The 23556-nt window shown below is 20.2% G+C and overlaps 9 protein-coding genes across 9 annotated transcripts; 6 read left to right on the plus strand and 3 right to left on the minus strand. All coding sequences in view use genetic code 6, as the record gives it.

The window, feature by feature from the left end:
* Positions 1-2758: 2758 nt before the first annotated feature.
* On the minus strand, positions 2759-3250 carry TTHERM_00096670 (hypothetical protein; the record flags this gene model as incomplete). Its single annotated transcript, XM_001012117.2, has 1 exon — positions 2759-3250. The coding sequence occupies exon 1, from the start codon at positions 3239-3241 to the stop codon at positions 2759-2761; it is 483 nt and encodes a 160-aa protein (XP_001012117.2). The 5' UTR covers positions 3242-3250.
* Positions 3251-4641: 1391 nt separating this feature from the next.
* On the minus strand, positions 4642-5040 carry TTHERM_00096680 (hypothetical protein; the record flags this gene model as incomplete). Its single annotated transcript, XM_001012118.2, has 1 exon — positions 4642-5040. Exon 1 carries the CDS (start codon positions 4987-4989, stop codon positions 4642-4644), a length of 348 nt encoding a protein of 115 aa, XP_001012118.1. The 5' UTR covers positions 4990-5040.
* Positions 5041-6570: 1530 nt separating this feature from the next.
* Positions 6571-7558, minus strand: TTHERM_00096690 (H-type lectin domain protein; the record flags this gene model as incomplete). The annotated part of the gene is made up of 3 exons (XM_001012119.2): positions 6571-6717; positions 6881-7332; positions 7381-7558. The coding sequence occupies 3 exons, from the start codon at positions 7556-7558 to the stop codon at positions 6571-6573; spliced, it is 777 nt and encodes a 258-aa protein (XP_001012119.2).
* A 1557-nt stretch (positions 7559-9115) lies between these two features.
* Positions 9116-11271, plus strand: TTHERM_00096700 (AMP-binding enzyme family protein; the record flags this gene model as incomplete). The annotated part of the gene is made up of 3 exons (XM_001012120.2): positions 9116-10830; positions 10885-11039; positions 11102-11271. The coding sequence occupies exons 1-3, from the start codon at positions 9230-9232 to the stop codon at positions 11269-11271; spliced, it is 1926 nt and encodes a 641-aa protein (XP_001012120.1). The 5' UTR covers positions 9116-9229.
* Positions 11272-13559: 2288 nt separating this feature from the next.
* TTHERM_00096720 (hypothetical protein) lies at positions 13560-15836 on the plus strand (the record flags this gene model as incomplete). Its single annotated transcript, XM_001012121.2, has 13 exons — positions 13560-13658; positions 13708-13851; positions 13910-14068; positions 14159-14362; positions 14418-14570; positions 14625-14762; positions 14818-14955; positions 15012-15118; positions 15185-15226; positions 15378-15464; positions 15516-15572; positions 15632-15651; positions 15733-15836. The coding sequence occupies 13 exons, from the start codon at positions 13560-13562 to the stop codon at positions 15834-15836; spliced, it is 1452 nt and encodes a 483-aa protein (XP_001012121.2).
* Positions 15837-16001: 165 nt separating this feature from the next.
* Positions 16002-16358, plus strand: TTHERM_000096736 (transmembrane protein, putative; the record flags this gene model as incomplete). Its single annotated transcript, XM_012796593.1, has 1 exon — positions 16002-16358. The coding sequence occupies one exon, from the start codon at positions 16002-16004 to the stop codon at positions 16356-16358; it is 357 nt and encodes a 118-aa protein (XP_012652047.1).
* Positions 16359-16406: 48 nt separating this feature from the next.
* Positions 16407-16919, plus strand: TTHERM_000096737 (hypothetical protein; the record flags this gene model as incomplete). Its single annotated transcript, XM_012796594.1, has 1 exon — positions 16407-16919. The coding sequence occupies one exon, from the start codon at positions 16407-16409 to the stop codon at positions 16917-16919; it is 513 nt and encodes a 170-aa protein (XP_012652048.1).
* A 99-nt stretch (positions 16920-17018) lies between these two features.
* TTHERM_000096738 (hypothetical protein) lies at positions 17019-17531 on the plus strand (the record flags this gene model as incomplete). Its single annotated transcript, XM_012796595.1, has 1 exon — positions 17019-17531. The coding sequence occupies one exon, from the start codon at positions 17019-17021 to the stop codon at positions 17529-17531; it is 513 nt and encodes a 170-aa protein (XP_012652049.1).
* A 643-nt stretch (positions 17532-18174) lies between these two features.
* TTHERM_000096739 (transmembrane protein, putative) lies at positions 18175-18868 on the plus strand (the record flags this gene model as incomplete). The annotated part of the gene is made up of 2 exons (XM_012796596.1): positions 18175-18535; positions 18585-18868. 2 exons carry the CDS (start codon positions 18175-18177, stop codon positions 18866-18868), a joined length of 645 nt encoding a protein of 214 aa, XP_012652050.1.
* Between the last annotated feature and the right edge of the window lie 4688 nt (positions 18869-23556).

Here is a 23556-nt window from a genome sequence, read left to right on the forward strand (position 1 = left end):
AACTTATTAGATTTGGTCTATCTTTAAATTAAAAATAAATGATTCTAGTATTTGCAAAATAATTATTAAAATTTTTTTAATTATCATTCTTGTCTTAAAATAAAAAAATATCCTTTGAAGGTTTTGTTCTAATGAAAGTTATGGATCAATCAATCAACCAATCATATTTTTAGAACTAAAAGCAAATAATTTACAAATATAACAAACATGAATAAAAATACCAAAGATAAACAGCTAATAGAAACTTTACGTGCTTTTAAATGAAAAGTATTTATAAATTTACAAATATTAATTTTTATAAGTGATAAAATAAATAAATAAATTATAAATTATTTCATTAATTTTAATGATTATTGGTTTTAAAATTTTAATATTTAAGCAATATTTTTAGATTTATTTTGATTAAATTTTTAAGTATTTTTCTAAAATAAAAATAAAAATTTAACAATTAATTTTATATCTATTAAAAATAGCATTCTTTTGTTAATAAATAATTTTTTATTAATATTTAGAACGTAATTTATTATGTAGATATTTAATTAAGTTTTAATACTTACTTACAGTGAATTATTTAATTATAAATATTTATTTTATCAATTTTAATTTCTTCCTTCCAGCTAAATTAAAGAAATGAATACTATTAGTTCATAATTTATTGACTATTTTTAAATAAAATCAATCATATATACGTACAATCATAATAAGTATGCTTTAAAAGTCAAATTTATTCAAATTATTAAAATATTTTAATTTTTTCTTTATTATAAAAATAAATTAATTATCTTTTAATTGTATTTAAATGGCAATATTTTTAATGAAGAAATTATTTGAAAATATTAAAAATTGTTTTTAAAAAAGATAGCAAGCAATTCATATTGAATAGTTTGTTTGAATAATACTTAAAATATTTATTATTATCATTTAAATTTGAAAATATCTCTTTTTATTTCTTAAACAAAAGAAAGCCTACTTCTACTAATAAAAATAAAAAATACATACATACTAATATATATAGTGATAGATAGATATTGATAAAATTTGCTTTGTTTCTTAATTTATTTTGATTAGGGAGTGGAGATCGTAGCTTTTTTACTTAATATTTATCTATTTATATTAATGGATGAAAAGATTGCTAATTTTTTAATTTTTTGATTTCAAATTAAAATAAACAGCGTAAAAGATAAAATAAAAACATATTAGAGCACACTTTATCCTCCTATACACTATTAAAAAATATCAAGGAAATTTTAAGTCAAATCAAATTCGCATAGTTTATTTGACCTAAAACAATTAATATATTCATCTTCAGTTAATATTGATGAACATTTTCCTGCTATGCATGCTATTTTTCTAAGAACTTGGAGGAGACATACTTAGTTAGCATTGCATTACTCTTATAGACAGTCAGCATCAATAAAATTTGAATTCACTTAGCTTAATCCAACAATTAATAGAAATATTATTGCTAAATGCAAATTCATAAATATTTATATTTTATCTTTGCTTATTCAAACTCAAATAATTAATTATTAATTAATTAATAAGAAAGTGTCAACTTTTAACAAATACATACATATTTCTAAATAAATTGTATAACAAAATCATTCAATAATAAACAAACATCATAAATAATATAAGATTAAAAAATAAAAAATATATCAAACATTCATTTTATAATGAAATTTTATATCTTTTTCTTCTTTTAGTAAAAAGAAGCATTTAATTTTTTTCAAACCATTTCAAAAGAAGAAATATTAAATTTAAAATTGAGTAATTCTTTGGAAATTGTCTATTGTACACTATTTACAATATTTGATTTTCTATTTTGATGTTTTGATGTATATTAAGATTTTTATGATTGAATAAATTAGGAATTAATTATCTTTGAAATTTGTTTGGCATATTTTAAATTCCAATAATAATATAATTATTTTTAAAATTAATTTATTATTATTAATATAAAGATAAATCATCTCAAATTAATTCATTTAATTTTAATCAATTTTTGTGTTAATCATTAAGTGGATTAAAACAAAAATTATTAGACTTTCTAAATATCATTTAATATTTTGAGTTATTTGTAATTTTTACTGCCAATAAATTAAATTGTGGCACCTTAATTAATTACTGAAGAAATTGTTGTTATTATTTTTTTAGATTTCCTAAAAATTACATATCTTTTAAAGGTAGAATAATAAGAATGGTTAAAAGCATCTTTATTATTAAAATAATGACATTTTCTTAATAAGGTTTTACTTTTATTTACTCAAGTGCATACATAAAAATAAATAATATAATATATAATTATCATATATTTATTGTATTTTTCTTTTTTATATTATTTATTTCAAACAAAATCAAAAAATTTAATACATACTAAATATTTTTATCAAATGAATAAATGAATGTTTTACTGTTTTAAAAAATAGGAATATTTATTTTAATCAGTTAATTTAAGAATTGGCTGGTTATTAATTCCGTTTTATCTCTAAAAAATTTTAAAAGTTAAGAAGAAAAATTATAATAGCAAAGAGGTATAGAAAATTTGATTGCTAAAACCTAAAATATATATTGAATAATTATTTAAAAAACCTATTGGAAGATTGTAAAATAGTAAAAACTTAAATTGTAAATGAAAAATCGAACATGAATAAAATATGAAATTATCACGCGAAATAATATTTATAATTAGGAATTAAATTCATATTATATTCTTATAAACTTTTTTTATGTACTTTGTTTTTATTTTTTTGTAAAATCATAATGTTATCATTAATAGTCCAAAGACAAAATAAATGATATTTGATCCAGTAGTACTTCCTTATGCGGCTGATTGCAATTAAGAGAGAGAATTATTTGCTAAAAGTTATTCTGCACAAGTCTCTAATGCATTAACAGTGCTTTGTGGTTAGTTTTGAGTGCATTATGTATTTTATTTTATACATGCAACCGCTTAGTTTATATCTGAAGAACTTGAAGTACTGCATTTATCTTCGTAGCAACCTACCATACTGATTATCCCTTCAAAACAATTAACATCTCCATTACAGTTATTCGTTATACAAGTTGACAATTGACTTTATATACTTTCTTATAAAGTTAAGTTGCAAACAAAAAGTAAGATTAGTACTTAAAATATTTATCTCATTTATTATTTACTTTACTGATCAAAATAGATATAATTTTTTTGTTTTTTTGTTTTTTAATTAAATTTGAAATTTTTTGGTTTTTTTTTTTGCATTTTAAAACAATCTAATCACGATAACGCATACTAAACTATAATCAATCTATACTTATTTATAAATTGAACAAATTTATTATTTACGCTTGAAAAGAAATTTGGTTAATTAATTATTAAAATCTCTCAACTCAGCGTTTCAACAGCATTCAGCAATAATAACTTTTAGATACTGTTAGTTTTCATAAGTATGATCTATTATATTAATATTCGCTCTAATTTAAAAATTTGGATTTTTATAAAAAATATTAGATTGGGAGGGGTAGGAGGAGTGGCACTAATTTATGAGAATCTAGAGTATTCTATATATATGTAGTTGTCCTTAAAATTCAAAATAAATTAATATGAAATGAAAAAATATTTTTTTAGTAAAAATATGTTCATTTATTTATAATACTAAATGATGTTTATGATATTTAAAAATTAAATCTTTATAAAAAATCTATCAATTTAATTAACGTGAATTTATATTTAAAAATTTAGTTAAAAAGTTAAATTAGTTTTAATTCTAATTATAATCAAATATTAATTTGTAATAAATGTAATATTTAATTTTCAATAACATTTTTCTAATAAAATCAAAGCATCTTTTACAATTTATATTTGTAAACAATAAATTATTTTTTGACTAGTTATTAAAAATTAAAAAAACAATTCAAAGCAATGTCAGAATTTAAATAAATAGCATTGAATAAATAAGCATTTTTTAATAATAAATCAATTATATAAATAAATAAATAAACACAATCATACATACTTAAAATATTAAAGAAGTCAATATATTTTAAAAATATTAACAAACTAAATAATATATTTTTAATTCCTTTTAAATTTATATTTAGTTTTAATGTAAAAAATAGATTTAAATAAAAATCAACCAACCTTATAATATTATTTTTATTAGTAAAACCTTATTTAAATAAACTAATTAATTTTAAGATCTTAAAGATGAAAAGTATATTTAAATGAAAAAAATGTCATTTTTCAAATAATTATTAAAAAATAAAAAATATAATTATTTCAAATAAATAAAAACATGATATTGAGTAAATAAGCATTTTTTAATAATAAAAGAATTGTATAAATATATAGATAGATAATATCTTTAATAGAAACCAATCTATTTCAAGCGTATAAATTAATTAATTAACTAAATAATATATTTGATAGTCTTTTAATTTATATGAACTCAGTTAAAATGAATGAAAAATACATTCTATAAGTAGAAATATATTTAATATTTATGCAAAATAACAACTTTAAATAAAAATCAATTTTATTTTATTATTTTTATAGGTAAAACCTTATTTGAATAAACTAATTTTAAGAATTTAAGGATGATGAAGGAGTATATATATACAAATATTAGTTAGATTTATCTTAAAAAAAATAAATGTCATTTTTCAAATTAATAGATATAAAATTGATAATAATATTGTGCCTAAAATCAAAGGAGATCCAGACTTCAAGTAACTAGAAACAAATTAGTTTACACAAGTTGTAAATGTATTGCCTACATTGACTGGTTAGTTTTTTAAGCATGTGTTGTAGTTTTAATAACATGATATATCCTTTGAACCTTTGCACTAGTCTTCAACACAAGTTACTATTGCACCGACACCCTAAATGCATACATAATCACTATTGCAATTTGAAATTACGCAACTTTATAATTCTTGCTCAATATTATATGATTATGCTTAAATATTGCAGGCTAAAGCAGCTAAGATTATTAAGAATAAGTATCTCATTTTTGTAAATTTTTATAATTAATTAATTGATTTATTAATTTGTTTGCTACAAATATATTATTACTATTTATGGTTAAGAATGCTTCTAAAATATATATTTACTTTTTATAAAAAGTAACAAAAAAGTGTATTCTTTACATGCTCTGTAAAATTTGATTCTTACATTAGTAATTAAGAAGATTCAAGAAGAAAACCTTTCTAATAAATTTTTAAAATATACTAGCATTTTTTTTTCAACTACTTGGTTTTGATATGATATCCTAGTAAATTAATATTTGCTGGATTAAATATCCTCTACATCGCTAAAAATAGATATTAGTAAATATCTTCAATAGTTTTTTTGATTTTTCCCTTATCTATTTATATAATTAAAATCTAGAAGCTCATCACATACATGAAATGGACCAATCTAAATGGTCTAAAATTTACCTAAATAATACCTTGCATTATTTAAAGCTTATTTAGCAGTAATTGTATTGTTATTTTTCATTTAAAATCTAAATAAAATAGAAAAAAATTAGCTGTTTTCCATATTACAATAAAAAAATATAGACAAACAATTATTATTTTATACAATTCGAAAGATTGTCCAAAGACCAATTTTTGATAAATTATATTTTGTTTTTAAAAGCGATTAATCAAATTCTACTAGTTCTTTTATTTAGTAAATAATTTTTTTAAATATGTAAATTCTTTATAATTCTGGCAAGTTATCTAAATTTTTAAATAAAATTTTAACAAAATAATTAAAACAATTTCGCATAATTAGTTTGTAAATTTATTTTTTTATTTTTGTGTCAGATTTTTCCTTTGATATAAGTTTACTTTTCATAATTATTTCATTATAAAGATGATAAATTATATTTTGTTTTTTAAAGTGATTAATGAAATTCTACTAGTTCTTTTATTAAGTAAATAATTTTTAAAAATATGTAAATTCTTTATAATTCTGGCAAGTTATCTAAATTTTAAAATATAATTTTAACAGCATAATTAATTAATAATTAATTAAAACATATTGACATACTTTGTTAGTAAATTTATTTTTTTATTTAAATGTCAGATTTTTCCTTTGAAATAATTTTTATTTTTCCATAATTATTTCTTTTTAAAGATAATAAATTAGTAGTATTTTTTAGAAAGATATTTGAATATTTAATTTAATTTAAAACAGTAAATTATTTTTTTTAGATATTAAGAAATTAATTCCCTATTAAGAAATTCCTACTGAATTAATAATACTAAAAAGCATTAGATGAATATTAAATTTCCCCTCAAAAACCTGATTTATAAAATATTTTGATTTTATTTAAAATTTACAAATTAAAAAATTACCTTTTTAGACACAAAATGTATTTTATGGCTTTAAATTATAACAATAACCTTGATACTGATATAATGATTATGTACATCGTAGGCATTTTTGTAAAGTTAAATCACAGTACAAGCATTTCTAATTTAAACATTTTTAGCAGATATTATTTTAATCGCAAAATGAGAAATCAGGCTATTTTTCGAAACACTAATTTTAAAAATAATATTTTGTTGGAGATTAACACTATTAACATTAATTTTATGAGGTCAAAATATATCCTAATTAACAAATTTAGCACTGATCATCACCATTACAAATTAAGCAACCTTAGATGCATTTCCTGCATACATTTGTGTCTTAGAATATAGCCATATAATATTTTTCTGGACATTAAGAAACGCATTTTTTTTCATCTGAATGATTTATTGTATTTATAGATTAACTCATTTTACAATTCTACATTTGATAATTAAATAAAAGTAAACTTAACTTTGGAGTAAGACTATCAATATTAGTTTATACTTACATATTTTGCTAATAATTAGCATAATCTAGCTAATTTATATACAATCTTACTGCTATAGTTTCTTAATGATTGTTGGTCATACCTTTAATTCCTACAAATATTTCTGGTTGGTTATTCTAAAAATTATTGTTGATATGCTATATCCAATTAATTTTGTTTGAAGAAGTAATATCTTTAAAATCTGATTCATCCAAATTAGCTATCATAGAATATTGTTCATTTTAACTATCTGTATAAAATTCTATACAATTTACAAGTATTTCTTGAATATAATTTGTTTCAGAAGTTATAACCTAAATAATATAATAATCTGAATCGCTAGCAGCTGATATACTAACTCCTATTTCTCTTAAAGCATTATTTGAATTAGTAGAATTAAATCCTAAAAGTGTGCATTTAGAGTTTCTCTACTTATTTTAATCCATAGGCAGTTAGAATTTCATTAAATATTGGTTTCCATGATCTAGATTAAACTTATTAGTTGTTATAGCTATGGATTGATCTTATATAATTTAGTAATAAAAAAAATTTACATATATTTTAGTATCACCAAATTTATATATTCTTATTATTGTTTTGTCAATATTTACTTCTTGAACAGTAAATTAATAAGAAATATAATTTGTTTGAGTTAAATAATCTAAAGTGCTAATTCCAATAAATACTTAAGGAATTTATGTATACTACTTTTTATGATTAATTGTATATTCCATATAACCATCTGCCATTTCATTCATTAAATTGGGATCATGTATAATTTATACATTTCCTGCTTCTGCTCGATCTGAGTTAGTGTAAATTTGATTGCATAAATGTATTTTTATTGCTTAAATAAAGCAAATAAGTCCTAATATAATCATTCTTTTTTAAGTTAGTAAATAGATATTAATTAACATTAATTTTTTTTATAAAATTTTTAGTTGATGTATAAAATTAAATTTATTTATTTGCTTAATTCTTCTCATTTTAAATTTGTATTCTGATTTTAAAATTTTTTGTTTATGAATATCAAAAGACGAATTTAGTATCATGTAAATAAATTTAATCTTAATAAGTCAATAACAACATTTATTAAATTATTATTTGTTATTATCATAGAAAATATCACATAAATTCATAAAAGAAACTATAAAATATCCAAAAATAATAAATATATTTGAAAGAATTTATTTCTTTTCTTAATTTAATACAATTTTTTCTTTCTTTTGTAATTCTTTTATTTAATTTTTTTTATTTGAGTAAAAATAAATGATAAAAAAAATATTCTACATCATTGATATCAAAGTACATATTTTAATAAATAATTAATTAATTAAAATTTTAATATTCTCTTCAGCTAGTTTGAATGAAGAATCATTAAGGAGCTTTTTCATTCATACCAATTTATTTCTTAGTTTATTAAAAAAGAAAGAAGAAATTTTACTTTCAATAAAAAGTAAACCTAAAAATTCTTAAATTAAAATGTTAATTTGATTCTTAACCAAAAATTCTTTACAATTTTTTATCACTTATTATCAGAATATTTTTATAAATAATACCTAAATATTTTTCTAGGTTTTTTAAAACAATTTATTTAATATATTCATACTCATCTAATTTATCTAAGATATTACAAACAAATTAATTATTCAACAAATCATTAGATATGAATTAAATATTGATATTCTGTTCATCACGAAATTAGTCAATAATTACTCTGAAATTTAAATTGTAGCAAATTAATTAACTTATTTCTAACTCGCAATTTGAATATAACTCATATATTGTATTTTATTTACACCAAATTCAAGTTATATTTTATTTAACCACCATGCCTAATGCATTTTTCTCATTTATTATTCTTACTTAAATAGAATTAAAAGAGTTCTCTGTTTTTAGTGAAAACTTATTATATAATATAGATTGATTATTGGTTATTGTATGTTTTAGGATCTATTTAAAAAAAAAAATAATGATTATTTATAATAGACAATTAATGTTAACTTTTTAAAAGTTTTCTACTGATTTCTTTTTATTCACCTATAATTTCAAGTTAGATAGAGGATTAAATTGTTACTTGCTAGAGGAACTTATCATAAAAGTTAGATAGGATTAAGCTTATCTGAGCTATTAAATTATTTATTTATTATTCATCAACTTATATTTATTAAATATCAAGTAAGAATGAATTGTATTTCATATTAGTATTAATAATTAAACAAATTGAATAAATATATAACCAAAAGAATAAGACAAAAGAAATATAAATAAAAGAAATGTTTTTGGAGAAATTTGACTTATTCGCAAGTGAATTTTCTTTTTATCTTGAAAAAAAACAGTAAAATAGGAAAAAAACATGGAAGGGAGGACTTATTTCGATTATAATTATTGGAATTTCGTTATATTATTTTATTTATCTAATGTAGAGCTACTCGCAAAATAAAATAGATCCAAAATATAAACTTCAAAGTTTCATCTCTGAGGATAAAATTGAATACATGCTATAAAATGATTATTTTGGATTCGATTTACAAGGATTAAATGGAACACTATCTATGCTTGAATAACAAACTGGGAAGTAATATTTAACTTTTATGCCTGCATTTTTAGTATCTAAAGTTGGATAGTTAGATCCTTTGTATATTATGCTAGATATTATTCAGTGCTAATCTCAAAAATTGAAGAATTATAAGTGTATAGATTTTTCTAAATCCTAAGGTTATCAGCTAGTTTAAAATGATTATTCCAATTATACCTCTGAACTAATCATAGTTGTTTATAAATGTACTGATACAGATTTCTTTAAGAAAACTGTACCTACTAACTGTGCTTCTGATAAAGAAATAAATGATCTTATTAATGACAAAAACTAGTAGTTTGAAATAAAGATGAAGGTATCTTAATTTAACACTACTTCAGAAAAAATGGAAGAAAGATATAAAAGGTACTATACAAATTTGCAAACTAATTTTATGGTTTATGCAAATTAAATGAGTACTAAGCTATAAACAGATGTAAAATAAGGAATTTTTTAATAAAATACATAAACTTATTCCTCAATCATAGATTATGCAAATTAACAGTAAAGAAGTTTTGATCGCGAAACTCTAAAGTAATTAACAAATATTTATGCTCTCCTTTAATTAAACATTGTTTTAGATGAATAAGTCTAGTATGCCTAAATTCAATATGTAAGTATTTTAGAAGTTCTTTCAATATTTAATAGCACATTTGCTATTCTTATGGGAGCTGGCTTGCTGAGTAGGTATTTTAGTAAAAGAATTATTTATGATTAGTTCTACTAATCTTTCTTTAAAGAATTTTTTAGCTAGTCTTAAATATAAGCAAAAATGTAAATTTCACAAGATTTAGAATAAAGTAATGCAAATAAAAATAATGAAATTTAAAAGAACATAATGTAATTTTAAAATTTTATTTCCTTTCTAAAATCGAAATAAAATAATTTCTAAATCGAGTAAAATTCTAAAGAAGATATAAAAATAGATAAAGAATAATAATTAGATTGTGATATGATTGAAATAGACGAATAAAATGGGATTAGGGACTATTAACTACAATAAATGAATTCTATTTAAATAGATAAAATAAATAAAAATTCATTTTTAAAATATTAAATGCAATTCTCAAAATTATAATTAACTCCAAGTAATGAAACAACAAAAGATTTATTTTAGCAAAACACAATAATAGAATAAGATGTATCTCCTCTTATTAATAATTTATTACTCTAAAATTCAATAAAAAAATAAGACAATACAACTAATAAAAGTATTCAACATGATAAATAAAATATAAATCCTACACACAAATTATTACCATTTCCATTAAACGATTTAAAAAGAAGCTTTAATAAAAATATTTAGATGAGTAAGATTATTGAAAATAGATATGATTAGTAAAATTAACCAAGATAAGTAGATAAAAATATCATTAAAACTTTCATTGAGTTATAAAAGAAAAATATCAACATAAATAAATTGAAAAAAAACTTAGAAAATTAGTAAAATATTTTTGTTTTAACACAAGATTTTAATTGAAATATATTTTTTAAAAGAGAAGGGATGAAGTTTTCTGAAATTAAAGACCTTTTTGACAGATCGCTAAATATTTATGAAATTTATAAAGATATTTAATTTATCAAAAAAGCATTAAGAATATTACTATCAGTAGAGTAGTATGCTGCAATTTAACTGATAGGATACTCAATTGGTAAATAAATATATTATTTTTAAATATATTTTTCTGAAAAATAAATTATTTTAAATTTATAGATAATCAAAATTAACAACAAAACGAGAGAAATCATATTAATTTGTAGATCAAACAAGAAAATTCACAGGAAGAGCTCATCTAAAATCTATGCAACTTTTTTGAAAAAATGTTATACTAAAATGAATATGGTTAAATAGATTAAAGAATACTTAATTCTTTGATTGTTTGATTTATATCTTTGTAAGTTCGATTAAATATTTTCATAATATTTAATTATCTAACAAAAAGAATAAAAAACTATTTTAATTAATTTAATTTATAAGGAAATTATTGCATATAGTGTAGTAATTATTGTACGTAATGTACATTTAGTTAAATTTGTTCTTTATAAAGACGATTATTTTTTTAAACCAGATTAGATTAGTGCTTTAAATGAGATAACTCATTTACAAAATGTTTAATTTTATCATCATTCTCTGTGTGCTATAATTTCTATTTTTTAAATTTATGCAAGTAATTCTAACCCAACCAACTGCAGTTTTTTGCTTATGTATGATTATTATAAGACTATTCCAATTAAAAAGTTAAAATTTCATAATTAAGACTTAGACAATTATTATAACATTATATTGATAATGATTGGAGTTATCATAACAGAAAAATATTATAATATATAAATTTAATATTATCTAAATAATCACTCTTACAAAAATTAAGTAATTTTTAATCTGTTTTTTATTTATTTAAATTTAACTGATTTTGATATTTTAGTTATAATAATAGCTATGATAGTATTCACTGCTTTCTATTCAATAACTATAATTTTATTGATCCATTACAGATTAAAGATATATCTAAAATTAAGGATAGATAGATATATAGAAATAGTACAACAAAAACTAATTTAAATTTCAAAATAGTTTGTCTGATTATTGTTGATGTATTTATTTACTAGAAAAATTATAAAAATAAAGCAATTAAAATTAGGAAACTCTAATGATTTAAAATTATCTTTATCTAATTATTGACGAATAGTTTGATTGTCTTTACTTATTTATCATTCTCAAAACTTATTTAAAAAATTTAGCAGAGAGAGGTTTCGATCCTCCGACCTTTGAGTTATGAGCCCAACGCGATTCCACTTCGCCACCCTGCTAATCATAAAATAATTAGTTATGCTCTATAATATGAAAGTAATATTAGTTTAAAGAAATAAAAGATATTATATTTGATAATCTCTTTAATATTTTAATCAAAATATTATTATTATATATATATGTATGTATAGTACCCTTAGGTACTGTCATATCAAGGCTATTTGTTTTTACATTAATATATTTAGTAAAAACTGCATACTTTTTAATTATACTTACCTTAATTGCAATAACTATTGTGATTTGTATCAAAATATATATTATTTTACTAATATATATGCTAAACATTTTTAGATTATAAATTTTAAGAATAATAAAAAAAAAAAACAAGAAAGATTTCATCAGATTTATGTGTAATTAATGGCATGAATTTTAATTAATTACAAAACAAAAGGTAAATTAATTAATACATCATTGAATAAATATGAGCTATTTTTTGTTTATAAAAAAGAAAATAATATCTCTCTCTTTCATATAAAAAAAGAAATTTATTCAGTCATATAGTGTTACTTCGATTGGATATAAATGCTTTTATTTTTAATGGAAAGCATTTATTGATTATATAAAGTATTTAGGTATTAATTTTAGTAAATTAGATTTCATATCTAACTAAAACAAAAATAAAATATTATAAAATAATTTATTTTTTATTGGTAACGGCTTAAAAAAGAAGTACAAACTAACTTTGATATTAAATTTAATAAAATTAAGACATTACTAAGAAATAAATTGTTATTTCCTTCATAAAGTTCTTTTAATGAAATCTATATATTTATCTAGTAATGTGGTTTAACAATATTAAAAAGTTGATGAAATATTAATTAATTCTTTTATTATTATAAAAACAAACTTAAATTTTTAATAATAGAATGAATGATTAAATATATGTTGAATTGAATAAATTTCATTGTAATAAGTAGTAATCTAATTATAAAGGTTATTCATTCTCAAATTACTCAATTTGATTGTCAAATTTTTAACTTTACCATTCTGAATCTTGTTTTATCAATAAATTATAAGTTTGTAAAATTTTTACAAACTTAAAACAATTATTTCATAAACAATTAAAATTTTTTGAACGTATTTTGCTTAAAATCTTGATAATTTAAGCTCTATTTAGAAAAATATTTTCATTTATTATAATTTATATTTTTATTTTGAAGAAATTTAAGAATTAATTCATAAAATCAATAATTGAAACTATCAGATAATCTAATGGTTAATTATTGATCACTAATTGGCTGAATTATTAAATTAATATCATCATAAATATTATTAATATTATGTCAAACGAGGATTCACAACCAAAAGATAAATAAATAAATAATCAAAAATTAAATATTACATCAATTTTCTACTCAAAATGAGCAGATTAATCTATTCATTAATTTTCTTTTGCTTTTATCTCCAGATTTCATGCCAATAATAAATTACTATTGGCCAATATTGGCAATATTATCAAGTAATTTACTATATTTATTTTAAGTGATTTCTTAAAATCATTTTAACAGTAAAGAAATGCGCTAATAGTGGTTAATAAAGATGCTAGCTAATACTAATACTGGAAGCTCAACTCAGATGGATTTATTACCAAAACTATTATTTTATAGGCTTGTGATTTGATGATTTAGAACAAAGATGATCAATTGCTTGAAGTAAATTTTTAAATAAGAATTTATTTATTTATTAAGTTGATTATTTTTATGAAATTAGTTTTCTAACCAACTCTTTTACTTCATTCCTTCCTAATAAAATTATTATTTGATTGACATTAACAATCTGGAATCGCTTTAGGATCAATAAACTTACACTTGTGGGAACCCTCTTCCTATGTTGACTAGTTAAGGATTATAAACAAACTATTTCTAATCAGTAATTTACTTTTTAATTTTCATAAAATAATTTTCCTCATATTTTTTTGAATAAAAGAATAATTTGTACATTAGAATAGTTACTAAATAGGACGGTACTTCATTATATGATTCTAGCACAACATTTTCTTTATTGACAGATTTTGATATTCAAAATATGAAAAATATAAATAAATATTCTATTAAAGATGATATTTAAGATTTTTAGATAGATAATTATTTCTACTTTTTCTTGAATGGAGTTTAATATAAGAACCCAAATGGATGCCTAAATACTTAGCTTTTTATTGTGGATGTAAAAATTTCTTTAAAAATAGATTAATTATTTAAATTTTAAAATACATTTTAAGAAATAAAATAGCGCATTTTTAGGAAGTTGTTTGCCAAATATGATGTATTTATTTAATGTAAACCTGAACGATAATCCTCTTACATTAATTTAATAATATCCATAACCTTCAATTAACACTTCCTACTCTGATATTGTAATTTTAGATCAATAGGTAAATTTAAATTATTATATAACTTCAAATTTATTATTAAATATTTAAATTCAGACAAGATTAGTTGCTATATGTTGGGCTATCTCAGGCAATTATGTATGGTGGTTTTACTAAACAAATATACTGACTACTCTTTAAATGAGCTCAATTCCTTGTTAAAATTAACCATAAAATCAGCCTATAGTATTTTAAGTAAATTACTTTATTTTTATTTATGAAATATTTTAATTTTTCAAATATAAAAAAGAATTATTTCATAGTTGATAAACAAATTTATAGTGTATCTAAAAGTTCTTCTTCTTTTACTTTTTCAAATAGTGGTTAGCTATCTAAATAATATTTACCAAGCCATGCTTACAACTATAGTTAAAGATTTTACAAAGAAGTATTCATTTAATTATTTTGTTAAAAAACTATAAAATTTATAACAAAAATTAATAGAAAAGAACTTAAATTGTAATAGAATAAAATAATAATGGGAATATCTATTTATTTATGTCAATGGATTATCTGGTATGTAACTAAAATAATAGTTATGTGAATTAGTAGTAATTAATCTTCTTATTTGCTTAGTTTTATAACGATTTTTAATTATTATTTTTATTATAAAACAGTGGAGCATGCTAAACTTGTAACTAAAACTAAATATTTTCGAAGTAATTTGTTTGTTTATTTTCTTTTTAACTTTTTAATAATTTATTTTTTAAATAAAGCAACTAATGTAGCTCTTGCCCGAATGGGACTTTTTATTAGTAAATAGAATTAATTTGCTTCATAAATAATTTATTTATTTTTTTACTTTAAAAGGAACTAATAATGCTCTCCTTGCTCTTCTAATTGCACTTAATGTGATAGTTTTACTAAATGTAATACTTGTGCTTCAGGATATTACTTGTAAATTATAAATTAAAAATAAAAAATTTATTTGTTTTGAACTTAAAAAAGATCTAATTCTTCTTAATGTGTTAAATTAGGATGTCCTGATAACTCAAGCTAGATTAAGTAAATTTTAATTAAATAAATTGATTCAGATTTATTTATTTAATTATCAAATAAATTAGTTCAGACTGTGTTTGCAATAGTAATTATTTCAAATAAATAATTAAGTAAAATTTTATTGATAAATTAATTTAGAATGATTTATTGTAAAATTATAAATTAGCTCAACAACTTTAGAATTTTAATGTGTTTAATGTTCTGATCCCTGTAAAGATTGTACAAGTTCTACTATCTGTACATCTTGTTAGAGTTAAAGTTATTATTTGAATGGAAGTACTTGCACCAAATGTATACCTCCTTGCCTAACTTGTACAAGTGCAAATGAATGCCAAACTTGCTAAGATGGTTACTATATTTCTGGCTCTTAATGTATGAGCTGTGTAAGCCCATGTCTAAAATGTTCCTCGATTTCAAGTTGCAGTTCATGCTTATATGGATATTTTTTATCTGGGACTACTTGCCAACAGTGTAGTAGTTTTTGCACTTCATGTACTTCAAATACAAATTGTTAATCTTGTTCAGACGGATACTTCCTTAGTAATAATAATTCTTGTACTTAATGTGATTAAACTTGTACAAAATGTACAAGCTTATCTTCATGCTTATCTTGTTAAGATTAATATTTTTTAGACACAAATAATAAATGCTCTAAATGTTAGCTAAACTGTATTAAATGTTAAAATTCATAATCTTGCTAATAGTGCTAATAAGGTTATTTTTTAGACAATTAAAACTGCTAAAAATGTACTAATAATTGTTAGACGTGCTCAAGCTCAACTTATTGCTTGAGTTGTTTATCTGGATACTATTTATAAGGAAATACTTGCATATTATGTAATGTTAATTGCACCTAATGTACATCTGGTTAAAGCTGCTCTTCTTGTAAAGATGGCTATTTCTTAAACTAAGGATAGTGCTAAAATTGCGATAGCTCATGTTCAAAGTGTACAAGTTAAAAATATTGTTCTGCTTGTTCTGATAGCTACTTTTTAAATTCAGTAAATTTATGTTAATAATGTTAACCCAACTGCACTTAATGCTAAGATTCATAAACTTGTTCGTAATGCCAATCAGGATATTTTTTGGATACCTTATCTAGAAAATGCACAAAATGTATTAACAATTGCTAGACATGCTCAAGTTCTACTTAATGTATAACTTGTTTACAAGGATATTTATTATCAAGTAAATCTTCTTGTTTTAAATGTATAGAATTTTGTTCTACATGTAATGAAAATTTAATTTGCCCATCTTGCATCGATGGTTACTTCTTAGATAAAAATTCATGTTAAAAATGTTTATAAAATTGCGCATAATGTAATGATTCTTAATCTTGCACTCAGTGCTTGAAAGGCTATAATCTTTACGATAACATGTGTCTGACAAGTGATTAATGTCCGAGTGGTTGCAAATTATGCTAGGATAATAACTCTTGTTAAACTTGTTTAGATGGTTATGTCAAATAAAATCAATAATGTATAAGATGCTCTGTTGAAAATTGCAACCTTTGTGATTAATAGCAACGTTGTTTCTAATGCAAAAGTGGATATAAGTTACTTAACAATTCATAGATTTGTGTTAAAGATTGTGGAGTTGGACATTATTTATCAGATAATAATGAATGTTTGGCGTGTGATTAAACTTGTTTCACTTGCAAAGGTCCAACAGACACAGATTGCATAACTTGCAAAAGTAATTTATATCTCTCATCTTCCAGCTTAAAATGTACATAATGCCAAGACCAATAATATTTAGACAATTAAAATAATTGTTAAAGTTGTTTCTCCATTTGTGAGACTTGTAACGGCCCATCAAGCAAATAATGTACAAGCTGTAAAAATTAGCTAGTTATAAGCAATATATCATCTGAATGTATTACTTTAGATTAATAATATTCAGAATCATTATAATATTATTTTTAAAATGGCTTTGAGTGTTCTGAAATATCAAGTAAAAATCTGACATAAAAATGTGAAGAATAACTAGAATTTAGTAAATTTACGTACAAAATATACTTATATACATCAGCTGCTGGATTGATGTTATCTTTGTGTTCAATAATTTTTGTTAATTCGATAAGATCAGTTAGCATTTATTACATTTAGACTTAGCAAATGTTAGGATTTTATATCTTTTCATAAAAACTGATTCCTTAATGGTTAAACTAAATGCATTTCAAAATAAGCTATTCTTATAACATTTTTACTTTAACCCCTAATTTTGTAACAATCTCTTAAATATAACATAATTTAAACAACAAAATGAAACAATTACCTTAAACGACTTTTATAAATCTATTTTTGATAATTGTTTGTATCAGATGCTGCTTACATTTCTATGCTTACTCTTGATTATTATTATTACTATTTGTCAACTCTTTAATAAAGGCCTAATGCTAAATTTGCAGAGATAATTAAAATGGAACAAACTTATAGTGTTATAACAGCTGTTTTCTAGTTATTTGCTTTTCAATTCCATTTATTAATTATTTAGAAATGATAAATCTTAATTGGATACAATTTTATCAATAGGATATATCTTATTTTACATTATTTTGCATATATTTTAGATATTTATTGTATTATACAAATGGGAAAAGCTGTTTATGAAAGAAAAACTTTGCTTTGATTCCTTAGTTAACGGTGTATTAGAATCTTCATGTTAAACTAGATGCTTTTGGATAGTATTGGAAGCTAGAAAATGTATAACAGTTGTATTTTTATCAAAATATTTATTTGAAAATAATAATTCTTCTATTGCTTCATGGGTAAGTTTATCAGTTTCTATAGTTTTTTGCTTATATATGATTATTACAAGACCACTTCAATCGAAAAGTTAAAATTTTATCATAAGTGTTTTAGACTTTGTTTATAATATTATATTGATCATGATTGGAGTTATCATATCAGGAAAATATTCTGACATATAAACTTAATATTATCTAAATAATTAGTCTCTTGCAAAAAGTAAATTTTTATTTTTTTATTTAAATTTAAGTAAATTTGATATTTTTAGTTATTATAATAGCTATGATAGTATTTACTTCTTTCTATTCAATAACTGCAATTATATTGATCCTTTAAAGATTAAAGATATATCTAAAATTAAGGAAAAGTAAAACACACATTTAAAAAACTACAAATTAGCAATCTTTAGATATTTCTGCAAGCCAAAAAAGCTTTGTCTCAGATTAATGTCTGGAAAAAGCTTTGAAACAGTACAACTAAAATTAATTTAAATTTCAAAACTCTCTGAATAAAAATTCATTTACTAGAAAACTAATAAATATAAAGCAATGAAAACTAGAAAGCTCTAATTGAAATTTAAGTTATCTTTATCAAATGTTAAATGAATAGTTTGATTCTTCTTATTTCACTTATAATACCAATTTTAAAAAAATTAGCAGAGAGAGGTTTCTATCTTCCGACCTTTGAGTTATGAGCCAAACGCGCGCGATTCCACTTCGCCACTGCTAATCATAAAATAATTAACTAGTTATACAATATGAAAGAATATTTTAATATTATTTGAAAGATATAAAATATAATATTTATTGTAATGTGTTTAGTAAGTAATTAACTCAATATTTATTTTTATTAAACTTTATTTTTAATTTAAATTTAATAAATCTTATTCAGCCCTTAATTTATGCGGCTCTTAATTAATGAGGATTTAGAGTACATTCATTTAAACATTAATTTAATGAATTAATTTTTTAAAAACTTTAAAAATTATGTAGAAAAATTAATATATGATTAAAAGTTTAATTTTATAATCTTAAAAAGATCTAATAAGAATTCAATTGACGAAATGTTAATTACATACTTCAAAAAAGTTCAAATAAATAACTAATCATTTTAGCTAAGAATGTCTAAAATAAAATAAAAAGTAATACTAACCTTTTTCTTATTTGTATAAATATTATTTTTTTAAAATGATCATTATAAAATAAAATTCATTAAATTGAGATACTTCGCAATAAAAGAATATAATTCGTCTAATTTTTATTATTTAAATTCATAGATTTTTTATTTTTCGAAAGAAAATTGTAAGAAATAAAATTAGAGCTTATTCATAAATCTAATAATAAATATATTTCAATTAATTTTAAAAAAGAGGTAACCAAAAACACATTAGATAGATAGATAGATAGATAGATAGATATATAGATAGTCATTTTTACTTAACACTAAATTTAAAAAGATGAACTTTCTTACTAAATTTTTTTTATTTCTCATGTTGTTTACTTTATTAAACGGAGAGAGAATGGTAAATTTAAATTTCCTTATTTTATATATTTTAAATAGCAATCAACTAAAAATCAATGCTGCGAAATTCAACTTATTTTAAAAACATGAAAAAACATTGAAAAAGAAATATCAATGCAAAATCAATAAAATTTTTAGATGAATAACTTTTTCTTAAAGTAACTATGTAAAATTTTGAATATTTCAATAATTTCTAATTTTCTCATTCAAATTAAAAATATTCTGAGATCTCTGGTTTTAATGATTGATAATAACTTTTTTAATTAATTTTTATGCTATTTTACAAGAAGGAAGATTAAAAAACATTTTAGTTTTGTTAAATTATAATTTTAATATAAAAATCGCAAACTCTTAAAAAAAAAAATTTAGCAGAGAGAGGTTTCGATCCTCCGACCTTTGAGTTATGAGCCCAACGCGATTCCACTTCGCCACCCTGCTAATTCTAAAATAATAAGAGATAGAATACGAAGTAGATCAACAAAATAGTTATAAACGGATATTGTAAATAAAATATAAAATTAGCTAATGTAAAATAAATTTATTATTTAAAAATGTGTTAAGCAAATTAAGAAATTCGATACTAATTTGTAATAAGTTTTTTTAATATTTATTATTAATATTTAAAATTTAGTCAAATATCAAACAAACTTAATTTTATTCATCATAAATTAAAGGGACATAAATATATTTGAGTGTTAAAAAAATTATTAAATCTTAATTTAGAAATTATTTCCAATAATGACTGATTTAGCTTTAGTGAAAACTAAAAAATGATAAAAAATAATCTAATCTAAAAAAGCTTAAGAAATTTAATATAATAAATATATATCTTAGCAAAGAGAAAATAAATAAATACATTTAATCTTAGAGACTTTACTAAATCTAGTTGTTTTCTTCTTAATGGATGGGAATATTTGTGTTACCTGCTTTTTTTAACCAAATAAAGATTATTAATTGACAATTTATCTATTATTAAATTTTTAAGTTTTCTATTGACTTCTTTTATTTGCCATTCATTTCAACTCCTTCTATTAGGTAGCAGATTAAATTATTACTTAAAGGAACTTATCATAAACTTAGATAGATAGGATTAAGATTATCTGAGCGATTTTCCATAATTTTATATTTATTAAATATAAATTTCTTACTTAAATGTTAATAATAGTTTTAAAAACATGTTAATAATTAGGAATTACTTGAAAATATTTTAATTAAATATTCATTAGTGTAGCCTATCAAAAATTAAATAGGCATTTAATTCTATTTTAAAAGCTAGCTATATTTTTGTTATTGTAGTAAAAGATTTTGAGAAAATTAAATGCAAGTAAAAATTTATATTTTTTTATGAAGTAATAAAGTAGAATTATTAGATTTTTTGATGCCTCTCTTTAACAAAGTACAAAGTAATAAATAATTTAAAGATATTTATTTTTATATATTAACATAATTAATACTCATTTAATGTTAGATAAATATTAAATTATTAAAAAATCATGATTAATTATTCTTATTTAAAATAATAGGTTTTTATATATGTAAATTTTTAATTAAGCTTTTTAAATGAAGTTAATTAGCAAATGTAATCAGAATATTTAAAGAAATTAATTATATTAAGTTTACATCTATTTTTATTTGCATTATTTAAGTGGTGTTTTTATGTTTCTTTCATTTTTTTATACAATGCTTACTTAATTAAATTATTAAAAAATCATGATTAATTATTCTTATTTAAAATAATAGGTTTTTATATATGTAAATTTTTAATTAAGCTTTTTAAATGAAGTTAATTAGCAAATGTAATCAGAATATTTAAAGAAATTAATTATATTAAGTTTACATCTATTTTTATTTGCATTATTTAAGTGGTGTTTTTACGTTTCTTTCATTTTTTTATACAATGCATACTTAAATTTAAAATAACTCAAAGGCTAGCCACATAAAAAAAAAACTAAATGATTTTTATAAAAATTTGTTTAGTAGTTAAAATATCATCAACTTTCATATATTAAAAATTTTATTTTTAATAAAAACTGAATATTTTTTAATTTTATTTACTTCAATTGTAATTACTATTGTGATTAATTTCAAAAATATATTATTTACTTTACAAATTTATGCTAAATGTGTATTGAATTTATAATTTTAGGAATATTAAAAATAAAATATAAAGATAATTTCAGATTTATGTGTAATTAATGGTATTAATTTTAAGTAATTACAAAACTAAAGGTAAATTAATTCATTATTTATTGAATAAATACGAGCTATTTTTTGTTTATAAAAAAGAAAATATTATCTCTCTCTTTCAACTAAATAAAAAACTTCATTAAGTCATACAGTGTTACTTCGTTTGGATATTAATGTTTTTATTTTTAATGGAAAGCATTTATTGATTATATAAACTAGGTATACATTTTAGGAAATTAGATTTCATTTATGACTAAAACAAAAATAAAACATAATAAAATAATTTAGTTTTGAATGGTAATGACTTAAAAAAGGGCACAATCTAACTTTGATATTAAATTTAATAAAATTAAGACATTAATAATAAATAAATTGCTATTTCCTTCATAAGATTTATAGGATTAAGGTACTAATGAAATCTATTAATTTTTTGAGTAATGTTATTTCCCTCAATTAAAAAGTTAATGGTAATTAATTATTAATTAATTCTTTTATTATAAAAACAAACATAAATTTTTAATAATAGAATGAATGATTAAATATATGTTGACTTCAATACATTTTTTTGTAATTAATAGTGATCTAATTATGAAGGTTACTCATTCTTAAATACTAAATTAGATTGTTAAATTTTTAACTTTATGATTCACTCACTGACACTAGTTTTATAAATAAATTATAAATTTGTAAAATTATTACATACCTAAAACAATTATTTATTAAACAATTAAAATTTTTTAAACACATTTCGCTTAAAATCTTTATAATGTAAGCTCAATTTAGAAAAAAACTTTCATTTATTATAATTTATATTATTTAATTTGAAGAAATTTATGATTTAGTTCATAAAATCAATAATTTGAAACGATCACATAATCTGATGGTTAATTATTGATCACTAATTTGCTGAATTAATAAATTAATATCATCATAAATATGATTATTATGTCAACCAAAGATTTACAACCAAAAGATAAATTAGTAAATAAATAATCAAAAATTAAATATTACATAAATTTTCTACCAAAATGAACAAATTAATCTATTTATTAATTTGCTTTTGCTTTTATCTCAAGTTTTCATGCCAATAATAAATCACTATAGGATAATAATGACAATATTTTCAAGTAAGTTACTATATTTATTTTAATAGTGATTAATAAAGATGCTAGCTAATACTAATATTGGGAACTCAACTCAGATAGATTCATTACCATTTATTTATTAATTATATAAACTAGGTATAAATTATAGTAAATTAGATTTCATAGCTGACTAAAACAAAAATAAAATATTATTAAATAATTTTTTGTTTTTGATAGTAATGGCTTAAAAAAGTAGCACAATCTAACTTGGATATTAAATTTAATAAAATTAAAACATTAATAAGAAATAAATTGATATTTCCTTCATAAAATTTATAGGATTAAGGTTCTAATGAAATCTATTAATTTATCGAGTAATGTGGTTTAATTTATAAAAAAGTTAATGGGAAATTAATTATTAATTAATTAATTTATTATTTTATTATA

Source organism: Tetrahymena thermophila, assembly GCF_000189635.1.
Source record: "Tetrahymena thermophila SB210 genomic scaffold scf_8254716, whole genome shotgun sequence".
Classification (NCBI taxonomy): Eukaryota; Ciliophora; class Oligohymenophorea; order Hymenostomatida; family Tetrahymenidae; genus Tetrahymena; species Tetrahymena thermophila.